At 44.1% G+C, this 12913-nt stretch overlaps 1 protein-coding gene across 1 annotated transcript in view; it reads right to left on the bottom strand.

The window, feature by feature from the left end:
- ascc3 (activating signal cointegrator 1 complex subunit 3) overlaps positions 1-12913 on the bottom strand; it is a 169343-nt gene that overhangs the window by 135718 nt on the left and 20712 nt on the right. The window contains exon 5 of the mRNA XM_056433517.1: positions 9056-9173. Within this exon, the coding sequence (XP_056289492.1) occupies positions 9056-9173 (118 nt within the window). The remainder of the gene's footprint in view (positions 1-9055; positions 9174-12913) is intronic.

Below are 12913 nucleotides of genomic sequence, written 5' to 3'. Positions count from 1 at the left end.
TCCCCTCGTCCTCGTCACTCTCGCCCTCCCTCCCATTACCTCCCCAACCGCCAACCCCCTTTACCTCTGGCACCGTCCATGCACCAACTCCTCTGTCTAAACCATTCCCCCATCCCTTCCTCTCTCTCTTCTCTCCTCTCCTCTCCTCTCCCCCTTCCTCTCTGGGAGCGATTGTGCCTTGTTGTGCGTCTCCGATAATGATTGCTTCCAAATCTCCAGGATCCCGTTTTTTTTCTTCCCACAAGCGATCATGGCGCCACAATCACGGTGAAGAGCGTCGCCAGAGCAGATGGGGGGTCTGCTTTCCGAGATGGCGTCATTGTGTTTTCACACATTTATACACAAGGATTTTCAGGAGCAGCCTTTTTAAGAGTCAACATGGAGGAGTGACTTACCACCAGTGTTGGGCAAGTCACTGTCAAGATATAATGTAAAGTCTAAGTGAAGGATGTTGTGTGTCTAGGTTTGTTTCTTTGACACGCCACTACGCTGGATGATCGACTGGCACTAGACATTCGCTTTCCATCATCTATTTGGGCTGCCATCCCGTATGGATGAGCTCGTCACGCTCAATCTGACAGCCGTAGAGCAAGGAGAAGGTCGCGAGACAACAATGTGATCAATACTCAGTCACATACGCACGTGTAATGTTACCACTCGTATTAAAATTGGCCAATCAGATTCGTGTTTTTTCCCCCCGTTTTTTTTTTTTTCTTCCCACAGTGAATCAAATTATTAAGACAAACATTTAACCCTCCTGTTACCTTTACATTTACTAACATATTTTACAGTCGGGGTCAATTTGACCCCAGCAATTAAAACCTCCAGAAAATTATTAGAATTAACATTGTTCCCAAGTTTATGTGTGAGGTACTTTATGTTTGTTTGTTGACTACCTAAATAGCCCTTTAAATATATAAAAAAGTTGATATTTCTGATATGTTTGACAGTGAAAAACAGCCTGGGGTCAAATTGACCCCAAAGAACACAGACATTAAACATTGAATGGGGTCAAATTGACCCGAAAGGTAACAGGAGGGTTAAACAATAAAGATTTAAGTAAAGAAAAAAGTTCACAGTTGCATTTAATTGTCAGCTCAGTTTGCATGAAAGAAGCAGAACTGGATTCCACCAAAAGTTGTAAAACAGGTCGCTCAAGCAATCCAATTGGTTCATGGCCATGACATAATACCCACATGCCTCTGCTTTGTTTAATTTCTTTACAATTTCGGTACCTCAACACTCCTGAGGGGCAAGTAGACAAAACGGTGGTTTTACGCGCCTTTGACGAATCCCAATGAGCCACAGGAGATGAATCCAGAGAGCAGAGAGGATTCAGGTGTGAACAGATATAACATCCTTTATGCCATGCTCAAGGAGTAAGGGTCAGGTTAGCCCATTGGTCAGGGCGTAGGGACCAAACAAACCAGCTCATGGCAACCGACACCAGAGAAAGTGGAGCAACACACCTCCACCTGACAACCATGTATCAAAGTCATCCTACTGATGCCGAGCAGTTTCTCATCGATTGCACAATACGAAGACAAAATAATGTAAATAATAGTCGGATAATGAAATCAATATGATGACAAAATAAATGTTCACGCTAAGTTCCATAGCAACCGACTCCATAGCAACTGCCTCGGCATATGCAGGCAACCAGCCCAGGGGGGGACTATTTTCTTGCAAATATTAACATTTATTAAATCGAAAGAAATCTAAATTGGAACCTGTCATATAAACCTATATTGTCATATTTCATTAAGCGTGTGACCTTGTGAACATACAGATACTCTGTGGAGGTCAATGTAATGTCAGTGAGAGTAGAACACTGCATTTGGATGTCAGATATTGTCTGACAATCTAATCCCTGGGTTTAATTGCATAACTTAACATGCACATATGTAGAATATATATATATATATTTAAAAAATGTATATATATATACAAATATATATAAATAATCAATTATGTCAGCGTTAATCCAAATTACTGCTAAGTGCTAATGTTATATTCCCGCTATCACAAAGTCATTTAAGGCACTCCTTTTAATTCTGTCCACTCAAAGTGTTGCATAATCATTTAAATTCATAGCTCTCAGCAACACTTAAGTCCTATAATAATTATAAAAAAAGTAAAAGTGTCCAAGTGCTGACTTCTATGCACTTCAGGAAGCCAGATAGATTGCGTCATTGTGAAACGTGCTCAGCGGTGAGGATCCCTGCATCCTCTCCGTGAGCCGTCACACTCGGAGCTGTGAGCCGAGGTTGGACTCGAGCGGCAGAGTAAAGCCTCCGTTCTGATCGTGGCCCGAGGACATCGGCCACAAGTCCCAGTACACTTGTGGCAGAACCATTTGCTCCGGTACATCAAGCCCGGGAAACCGATGCCTACGTGGCTTTCTACACATATTCCATTCGACACCTCTTGTCCAACACCTGATCAGAAGGAGAAGGTGTGTTTAATGACCCAGTGAAAGGCATTTGTACGCGCAAACACAAACACTCCACGGGGGGCTATTTCTACCAGGATGGGGCTGTCAGCCCCCCCGCTGGGCGCCCACCTCTCTGCGTGTCTCCTTGATGTTGAGAGACGGCTGGACAACACAGCTCATACTTAGACAACTGCTCTTCTTTCTTCCCGATAAGAAAACAGACAGAATACATGTTGAGGTTAAGCCACGACTACGACTGCCATCAAATATATAGTGACTATGCCGTTGATAATGTTCTCAAAAAAGAAAGATGCCAGTGGGCTGATGCTTCACTGCAGCCCCCTGCTCCTTAATAACTAAGGTTGGGTCAAATGCAGAGAAGAGTTTCCCCACCGGGATTTGTTTGTTCTTTCTTTCTTGAACAGAGTAGAGTGTGAACTTGGCTTTACACATACAGTAGTTTTAGATATGTTTCTTAATTAAATATGTATTAAGTGGCTCATTTATCGAATCCCATTTGAAATGTGCATTAAAAATAATGTAAATATAATTTTTTTTAAGTATACAAGGACTTTGAAAGGGTCAAGTCCTCGAGTGTTTGTTTAAAACCGTTTTATAAACGGATCCTGTGAATTGGATTTGTGAAAAGATGTTATATTGTGACCGAGATGTGAAGGGAGGTTGATATTGTAAAATATATATACATATATATACACACATATATATATATATATATTGGAGTGTGAACTTGGCTTCACATATAGTTTTAGATATGTTACTCGTACAAAAATTGATTGCAGCTAATGAAATATGTCTTTAAGTGACTCATTGATCTAATCCCAAATAATGTAAATATAATGTGAAACACCAAAAAAATGTTCAACAGTGAACTTTACTCCAAGGGCTGCAACCGTTTCACCATAAAGTAATCTGCTTGTTATTTTTAGCATAATTTAGTCGATAGAACATCAGATGTCTTTGGGTTTGCAGTTAGCAAAGTGGAATGTAAACATTCACAGTCGTGTTGTACGATGACACAGCAGAAAATGGCAGATGCCTTCACTGACAACATGAGGTTGCAATCAGGGGGATCAAGGTTGAGCGGGCGCCATAAACATTATGATTTAACGCCAGTGCGTCCGTATGATTTTCTCTTGAATGGCCCGGTGATTTCTTCAGCGCGTGTTCAAAAAGCTTGGGATGTGGAGGCACATTGTCTTTAGGATTGTCCACTCACACATATCGCTGCCTCTATCAGCTATTGAAATGTGGAAAAGAGCCGCCCAGAGAATCTGTGCTGTGATAAACATGCCAGTGCCGAGCTGCAAACTGCAATGTAAAAAGCTAATCAGCAGGAGACAGGCATTCCCACTAAATCCCACACTTCCTGACGGCATGCAAATAGTGGAACATTTAATCAGCCTGTTTTTAACCTCTCCTGACTTCACCCTCAGTCGTCAAGGCAACACTAATCTCAAAAGCTGTCTGGCGAGTGAAAAATGTGAAATGCTGATCAAAAGTTCTTCACAATGGGAATGACACCAGAGGAGTTCGACGGCACAACTACAGCCGGTTTCCTTTTGCACACTTCCTGGCCCATATACTTCACAGGGCATTTTATCAGCCAAATCTGTGCCGATGTGTCCCGGATGTGCTCGTTTTAATGGCTGATCAACATGGAGCCGTCTGTCGGCAGCGTGAGACCGCAGAGGACCCCGAGAGAAGCCCCGGCGGTCTGCAGCTTCTCTTCCGGAATAAAAAGCGCCAACGTAAATGCAACACGTCGGACAACTTTTCCAAATTAATTTCTATAAACTTGCTCTGCAGCAAGCAGCAAGGTGATATTGTGCGGGTGAGTTAATGAGCTTATAATTCAGCAAGAAAATATTTAAACAGCCAAGTAGTAGTTCTGAGCTCTTCATGGAAGAGAAGCCTGTGATCCTCAAACTCAGGCGTACATGAAAAACAAATATCCGCAAACTTTACCGTCACTGGAAATGTGGATTTTTTGTGTAGCTTTCCACACTATATTTAGAATGAATTTTTCTCAACTATATACGACTTTAAGGAATACTGCAGCCAGTGTCATAATCCTGTTGGCTAGCTGTTAATGGAACCGTCTCTATACAGCAAGGCAAAATGTCCTTGTACGTTTTCATCCATCGTCGTCGTGACTTACGGATGCGGGAACGTTTTGGAGAACCCTCGAAGCTGGAAGAAAAATTGCAAACGCCTTATAAAGGGTAGAGTTATGGACAATGTAATTGGTCTAGCTCTAGCTCCCAACCACTAACTGTGTGCATCATGTCAATCATACGCTTGTGTGGATGCATCTGCGTTCTTGTGTGTGTGTGTGTGTGTCCGCTCACATAAACATGAATAGCACCGCTGGTTGTCAAAAGGTTCATAGCGTACCTCAGGTATCAAAGAGTTGTAATCAGGAGTATATTTTAATATTCAACACAATTCCTCATAATAGGTTTTTGCATCTGAATGATTAAATATTTGCATTTGACTTAACTGTATTTTTTTTTTTTTACATCATGTCTGAGCCACACTAATGATTACATTGAGTAATAGTACAACTGAACAGGGGCAGATGGGACACGTCTCTGATTTAACCCGGTAGATGAACATTAATTATCTCATGTATCACATGAAGCATTCTAATCTATATATAGGACTTTTGAATTTCAAGTGACTCCAAAACCTCTACAGGATCTAAAGGAGTGCGAGTGACTTGAAATAGTTACAGGGATTATTCTGACAAAAGCAAGAATTCTCTACTCTAATCTTCAGCCGCTCTTTGATGTCTACCTTGCATATGGATCAAAAGACAGCTCTGCCAATGAAAAAATATCAATCCTATCTTCCCACCAATATCTTTAAATACCTACAGCTCTGCCCCACATACTGAGAAGGGGACAACTAGCCCACTCAGGACAAAGGAAGCCATGGCTCAGGATGGAGGATGGCGTTTTAAGTAAAAACCAGAACCGCCACCTTGCTCATCCATGTCTATCCAAAATGTCATCACTTCTTTCTAGCAGATATTTGTGTTAATTGTGAGAATTAGCATATGATTTCTTGAGATAAGGCCATAAATGGCTTTTGGGAGGTCACAGCAACCGTATCACCAAAATCCTAATCAGTTGATGAATCCTTTAGTCAAAGTGGATTAGGGCTGCAACGAACGATTATTTTAGTAATCGACTAATCTGTCGATAATTTTTTCGGTTAATCGATGAATCGGATAATACAAAAAATTAAAACATTAATTTTCAACGCTTTAGTCAAAAACAGAACTGACAACACTTTACTCGCGGGAGTTGACTCGCTCGATTATTTGTGGTTTAAGCACGTCGGTGAGGGGGCGTGGCTTATCTCTGTTGCTTTGCTTCGTGTAAACCTTTGTCATTTCCGCCATCCACCGCGAAAGAACTAACCACTAGTTAGTACGACTAGTACTTGTTGTGTACATCCCATAAACGTCGTAACATCTAACGTGTTCGGGTTCATAACATCATCCGTAGGCCCACACAGCTCGGTCACTTTCACCGACTACGTCTGAACGACTGCCGCTTCCAGCAGCAGCCAGTTAGATTCACCGACGTCACAACGTCAGTGCCGATTGGCTTTCGCAACGCAGCATTATGATCTTTCCTCGACTTCCGCTCTGCTCTTTGTTTTGTTGCTCTGCGCTCGACTGTTTTTTTAAATACTCAACACGACAACAAATCGAAAATGAAATTCGTTGCCAACTCTTCTAATAATCAATATTGATTGATTTTATTGATTCGTTGTTGCAGCCCTAAAGTCGGATGTTTGTTCCAGATATCATTAAACTCCCTCCAGGTGTTCCTGAGTTAACGTGTTCACAAAGCTGGGACGGACAGAGGGAGGGACGGACAGAGGGACTGACTGAGGGACTGACAGAGGGACTGACAGAGGGACTGACAGAGGGACGGACGGATGGACAGAGGGACTGACAGAGGGACGGACAGAGGGACTGACAGAGGGACGGACAGAGGGACTGACAGAGGGACAGACAGAGGGACTGACAGAGGGACAGACAGAGGGACAGACAGAGGGACGGACAGAGGGACGGACAGAGGGACTGACAGAGGGACTGACAGAGGGACTGACAGAGGGACTGACAGAGGGACTGACAGAGGGACTGACAGAGGGACTGACAGAGGGACTGACAGAGGGACTGACAGAGGACTGACAGAGGACTGACAGAGGACTGACAGAGGGACTGACAGAGGACTGACAGAGGACTGACAGACAGAGGGACAGACAGAGGGACTGACAGAGGGACTGACAGAGGGACTGACAGAGGGACTGACAGAGGGACTGACAGAGGGACTGACAGAGGGACTGACAGAGGGACGGACAGAGGGACTGACAGAGGGACTGACAGAGGGACTGACAGAGGGACTGACAGAGGGACTGACAGAGGGACTGACAGAGGGACTGACAGAGGGACGGACAGAGGACGGACAGAGGGACTGACATAGGACTGACAGAGGACTGACAGAGGATGGACAGAGGGACTGACAGAGGGACTGACAGAGGGACTGACAGAGGGACGGACAGAGGGACTGACAGAGGGACTGACAGAGGGACTGACAGAGGGACTGACAGAGGGACAGACAGAGGGACAGACAGAGGGACAGACAGAGGGACAGACAGAGGGACGGACAGAGGGACAGACAGAGGGACAGACAGAGGGACGGACAGATGGAAGGCAGAGGGAGGGACTGACAGAGGAATGGACAGAGGGACTGACAGAAGGGCGGAAAGAGGGACGGAAAGAGGGATGGACAGACGGAAGGATAGATAGAGGGACTGACAGAGGGAGGGATGGACAGACGGAAGGATAGAGGGACTGACAGAGGGAAGGAAGGAGCATGGAGGCTGGTTAAGCTAAAGTTGGGCTGCTTGAGAACAGCTCACTTTCAAGCCTTGTGAAATACTACCTGATACAGAATCAATAAACAGCGTTAAGCTGCTGGAGAGCCAGATAACGACAACAAAAACTCCTGGCAGTCTGCTGCACACAGGAGCCGGGGCCTGGGCAGCGTGTCCATGTCGGCCCTCAGTGTCCCCATGTATGTCTCTTATTCACCAGTAAGCCGGTCACAAGTATTACGTAATCGCCTCGCCTCATCGTCCTTCACCTAATACTCAGCAGTTTCACATCCCTGTTTTAGAACTATGGAAAACGGCCGACGAGCTGACACACAAGTTGTTGTCGTTGATCACTTTTGATGCCTTCCTCTCAACATTTACATCTTCTGGAAATGTTTGCCATGTAAAATCATATTCTGTAAATCAAGAGAGTGGATCTCTGTGCTCCAACACCTGCAGCAGCTGATGCTCCAGCTCCGATTTGCTTTAGGTGCATGAGAAGTGCTCAAAGCAAAACATGATGAAAGTTATAAACTACTATTGTATATATTGATTTATTTACTCCTACTCAAGGCCAATAAACTGATGACGGCAATGGACTAATGCATAACACCCCCCCATGTTATGGATTCACAGTGTGTAGATGTATTTGTTATTTTTGCAGTACTGGGCTTTAATATACTGAATGTTTACAGAGGTTTACCGTACCAAGAGCCCGGGATATAAAAGCCCTTGAATTCTTCGTGTATGACGGGAGCTTCATTGGCCACAGAATGTTACACAACATATGAAGAAATCAGAATGCAACACAGCCAGTAAATAAATAAAGTATATCGTCCGAGAAGATAAACATGTATGCTGCATCGATCGGTGTACTGGCCATCGCGCGGTGGTATTGTGTTGCAGCTCCTGGGTAATTATCTGCCGACGTGTAGGCGGATACGGGAGGATGTTTGGTTCGATGACGTCGCTCAGCAATTCCAAACCGGGTTTGAACACACTGAGGTTGAGCAGCAACAGTCTGTCTGCAAATGAGCTCCAGCATAACTTTCCCCCAGAGCTGACAAACACAATGTTGCAGCTACGGGGGAAAGGCTCTCCGGTGTTATTGGGCCCTACCGGTCACCCGCTTGCATCAGAAAGCATTGAATAAACTAGAACGGGCACTCTGTAGAGCGCATACCTTCGCATATCACAAGACTGGGCATTGAATTATGAACATGTTGGCATTAGTTGCATGCCAATTGGATAAAAATTGACCGTGCTATGGTAAAAAGAAGATTTTGGCCTTTTCATGACCTTGACCTGATTGATCCCAACATTTTATCAAATGGTCCCCGGATAATAACCAATCATCCCACCAAATTTCATGCGATTCAAGAAGATTTTGACCTTTTCATGACCTTGACCTTTGACCCGATCGATCCCAAAATCTAATCAAATGGTCCCCGGATAATAACCAATCATCCCACCAAATTTCATGCGATTCGGTTTAATACTTTTTGAGTTAGGTGAATAACACGCATACAAATAAATACGCGGCGATCAAAACATAACCTGAAGACCTTTAAGGAGCCTGTGCGGTTCAGATGAATCTTTTTTCTTTTATCTACGGAAACGAATGCATGGTGTTTTGTGTGTACTTCAACCGGTCGATATAATTGTGGTTACTATGGCGATGACCTGGTTGCCGTGGGGCTGTCTCACCTGCTGGGTAGCTGGTCCTGTCAGTCGGGATGCTGAGGAGGGAGTCGACGATGGCCGCCCGGCGCCGGAGGAGGACGGAGATCATATCCAGCCCCTCTGGGCCCAGCAGCTCGAACAGCTGGAGGGGGAGGGGGGGAGAGAGAGAGGAGGTCAAAATCAGTCGACGAAAATACAGTCATCGACAGTAGCAGCAACGACATCACCGCCCACACACACACACACACATGCACACGCATCCAAACATGGACACACATCCTATGGCTTCTTACTGCCAAGGATGAGCACCTGGTAATTACCATCCGCCTGGTATAGAATATGCTCCGCCACTTAGCCTCCCAAACATAGCCACCTGGCACTTAGCAAGTGACAGAAAAACAACAACAACTCCAAATCCGGTGCACGGCAGCTCACAATTACAACCGTCGTGAGGACGAGGCTGCGCGGACAGTCGTCAATACCGTCGCGAGACGGAAGTGATGATCGAGTGTGTGCTCTCTAATTGGAAAATAGTAGACCTTTAAGGCCCCAGGGATCCTGTACAACAATGCAGTGGGTTTTTTTCTCCTTTCTCCTTCATCCTCCAAGGGCTGGTTTCAGAAGAGAGGTACGACGTGCTCTTTCAGTCCGTCCTCCCGTGGGAAGGCAATAGTTAGCGCAGCAGGGAACTAAAACAAAAGACGCGCTTTGATGCCGGGTCAACCACCATCTTTGTTGGGGTTGTCGTTGTTTCTCTCGGTGGTCTCTTTTCATATGTGTTCCAAACTTCTATTGGTTCCTTGAATCTCTGTTATTAGAGATGAGTGTATAGTATGGTGGGAGTGGTTGGTGTATGTGTGTGTGGGGGGGGGGGGGTATTATCCCTTTCCCTATGAACTTCCATGAATTCCATCCTCGCAGTGGACTTGATTAGGTTTGGGAACTGAGAGGGACACTTTCTCCAGATGAATTCTGTACAATCCACCATCCGGTCCGAAAGCATCAACTGTATAAGAGCTCCACATCGCCAAGGCGACAGGGAGTGTGAACCTCTGTGTCCTCTGCTCCTTTTATCAGGGGTTTAACATTCAGACCTGCCTACTTCATTCGTCAGGCGGTAAATGGAACAATGACATTTGAAATAAGTCACCACTCGACAGGGCTGTGTGAGACCAATTCAACATGAACCCCAATTTGGAAAAATTTATGCACCCGAGATGCTTCAAAGCAGTCGAATATGCAGTGCAATAACATCGATGAGGAGACAAAAACTATTTAAGGACTCGTGGATTTTGTCTTAATTCTACCAGACATTAATATATGGCAACATGTATACATTACAAGATACATTAACATGGAAAACAATACCAAGTAAAAACATCATATGTGGAATCTCATTTTGACAGTATATAAATAGATCAAACTTTTTCTGACAGAGCATTTATTATAAAGAATCGGCTACGTTTCTGCTCATTCACAGGTGTCAAGTGCAAGCTGCTGGTTAAATAACTAACTAGAATGGGCACTCGGTAGAGCGCATACCTTCGCATATCACAAGATTGGGCATTGAATTATGAACATGTTGGCATTAGTTGCATGCCAATTGGATACAAATGGACCGTGCTATGGTAAAAAGAAGACGTTGACCTTTTCATGACCTTGACATTGACCTTTGACCCGATCGATCCCAAAATCTAATCAAATGGTCCCCGGATAATAACCAATCATCCCACCACATTTCATGCGATTCGGTTTAAAACTTTTTGTGTTATGCGAGGAACACGCATACAAATAAATAAATACACGGCGATCAAAACATAACCTTCCGCATTTTCAATGCGAAGGTAATAACTAAATATCTGAATGTCAGTGTTCAAAACAATAACATTGAACTTGATTTTAGGAAGACTTAATTACAACCACTAATGAGTTAATATCTCGTCTTGTCCAAATCCCTGAGCCTGCTTCTACTTGGAATAAAATATATTGCATCAGTTTAACTGTCCTGAGAGTAACGTCAGTTTCAGTAACACTGCCAAAATAATTTAGACTTTTTTCACATGACTTGTTTTGTTTGTCTTCGTTTAGCAAAAGACAAAAGAGAGAATGTTAAATGAGAGAATGAAGCAGTTCTTCAGTGTTTATACTAACACTAAAGGTCAACACAGGACACGCCCACTCTTAGCTTCCCAGTACTCCTCTTTTCTGCATATGAGCCACATTTCACACCTTTTTTTGAGATGCTACAAATATACAAGAATATTAACAAAATATGACGGATAATATCCCCCCCCCATTCTCCCAACTCCCCCAGACCCTTGTCTAACAAGTCAATGTAGTTCTTCAGAGCGTTCAATGTTTTTTCTTTCGTCTTCACTCGTCAAGGCATAATGAACCGAGATTAGCCCAAACATCTCAAATAGTCCATGAAATAAGGAAAGGTAAACTCAGAATATTCATTATGCAAGCTTTGAATATTGGCAAATATTCCTCGCTGAAGCTTCAACGGTTATTCAGTACCACTGTAGTGGAGAGTCTGCAGGTGCTCACACACACACACACACACACACACACACACATACCTAAGATGTCAATGGGAGAGTTTGCTTCCAAATGTCAACTACGTGAGAAACATTGGAACTAACTGTAACCAGCTGAAGTACAACTTCTATCTCTCTGTAGAGAGAGAAACAGAGAGAGAACAGAGAGAAACAGAGGAAGAGGGAGAGAGATAAAGAGAAACAGAGAGAGATCCTGCAGAGGAGCAGACTCAAACGCTGAGGGGGACGGACACAGGAAGTGGGAGAGACTGCTGAGGACAGAATGATGGAGCACGTTCCTAACTCAGAAGTAAACGTAACGAATGGCAAATAACTTCTGGAGGTTTCAAGGCCGACCGTGATCCTGAACCTGACCCGTATGCTGCTTTTCGTCCGCCTCCTGTTCTCGGAGCTCAGCGCAATGCACAGCGTGGCGATGAGGAAGTCTGGTCCCTGTGAGGCGCTCCATCAAACAGGATTTCAGGTTTCTCATCCAGCCGTGCTTGAACAACAACAACGATGCTTTATTGATAGCTGTCCTTTCTGAGCGCACTAACGCTCGCGCTAATTGGTAAAAAACATATTTGGTCCTCCCATTATTTTCCTCCGGCTTGAAAGCTTTTCCCCCCACCCAAAGACACGGAAACATATGTTGCATATACAATATCTGTCATGCCGTCAGTTTTTATAAACGCGTGCGACTGCCGGAGACAAAACGCTAGTAATAGCACAGCAGAGAGAACAACCCCCCCCCCCCCGCCCCCGCCCCCATCTGTTTATCACAAGATGTTCAGCCAGCGTTGGAACATAAATTACACTGTCGTTCCATTATTCTCGGAAAGGCAGGAGACAGGAACAATTTCTTGTTTTTATCAATAACAAATATTCTAAAACCCGGCTCTCTGCGGTTTCCCTGGGTGGAAAAACTAAGCCACGAGCGTGTTTGAGATGGCACAGGTGTTAGTGGTGGATTGGAAAAAGCCACAACTCGAAAATAAATCTTCAAACAGAACTGCAACCTTTGAGTTCGCTGCTCAGAGCCGTAACTGCTGATGACGAGATTGATGGGACGACTAGTCACGTATTATTAATTATGGTAAAACAACCCCTGACATGCAGAAAACTTTTTTTTTTTTTTAATGAAATCCCAATTCAGTTTAATCATCAGCATGTTTCTGCATGTAACACAAAACATTTTTTGTTGGGTCTTTTCTGCTTGTGTGTAATTTGTGGGTGCTTTTTATAAATATTTCTAGAATATTTTCATGCACTAATGGTTCCCGACTTGTGTACATCACAGTCCTATCTATTCTCTACCTGTATTGTTATTTCTCGGTACATG

Source organism: Pseudoliparis swirei, chromosome 16 (genome assembly GCF_029220125.1).
Source record: "Pseudoliparis swirei isolate HS2019 ecotype Mariana Trench chromosome 16, NWPU_hadal_v1, whole genome shotgun sequence".
In the NCBI taxonomy this organism is placed as follows: domain Eukaryota; kingdom Metazoa; phylum Chordata; class Actinopteri; order Perciformes; family Liparidae; genus Pseudoliparis; species Pseudoliparis swirei.
This window is presented reverse-complemented; position numbering and strand designations above follow the sequence as displayed.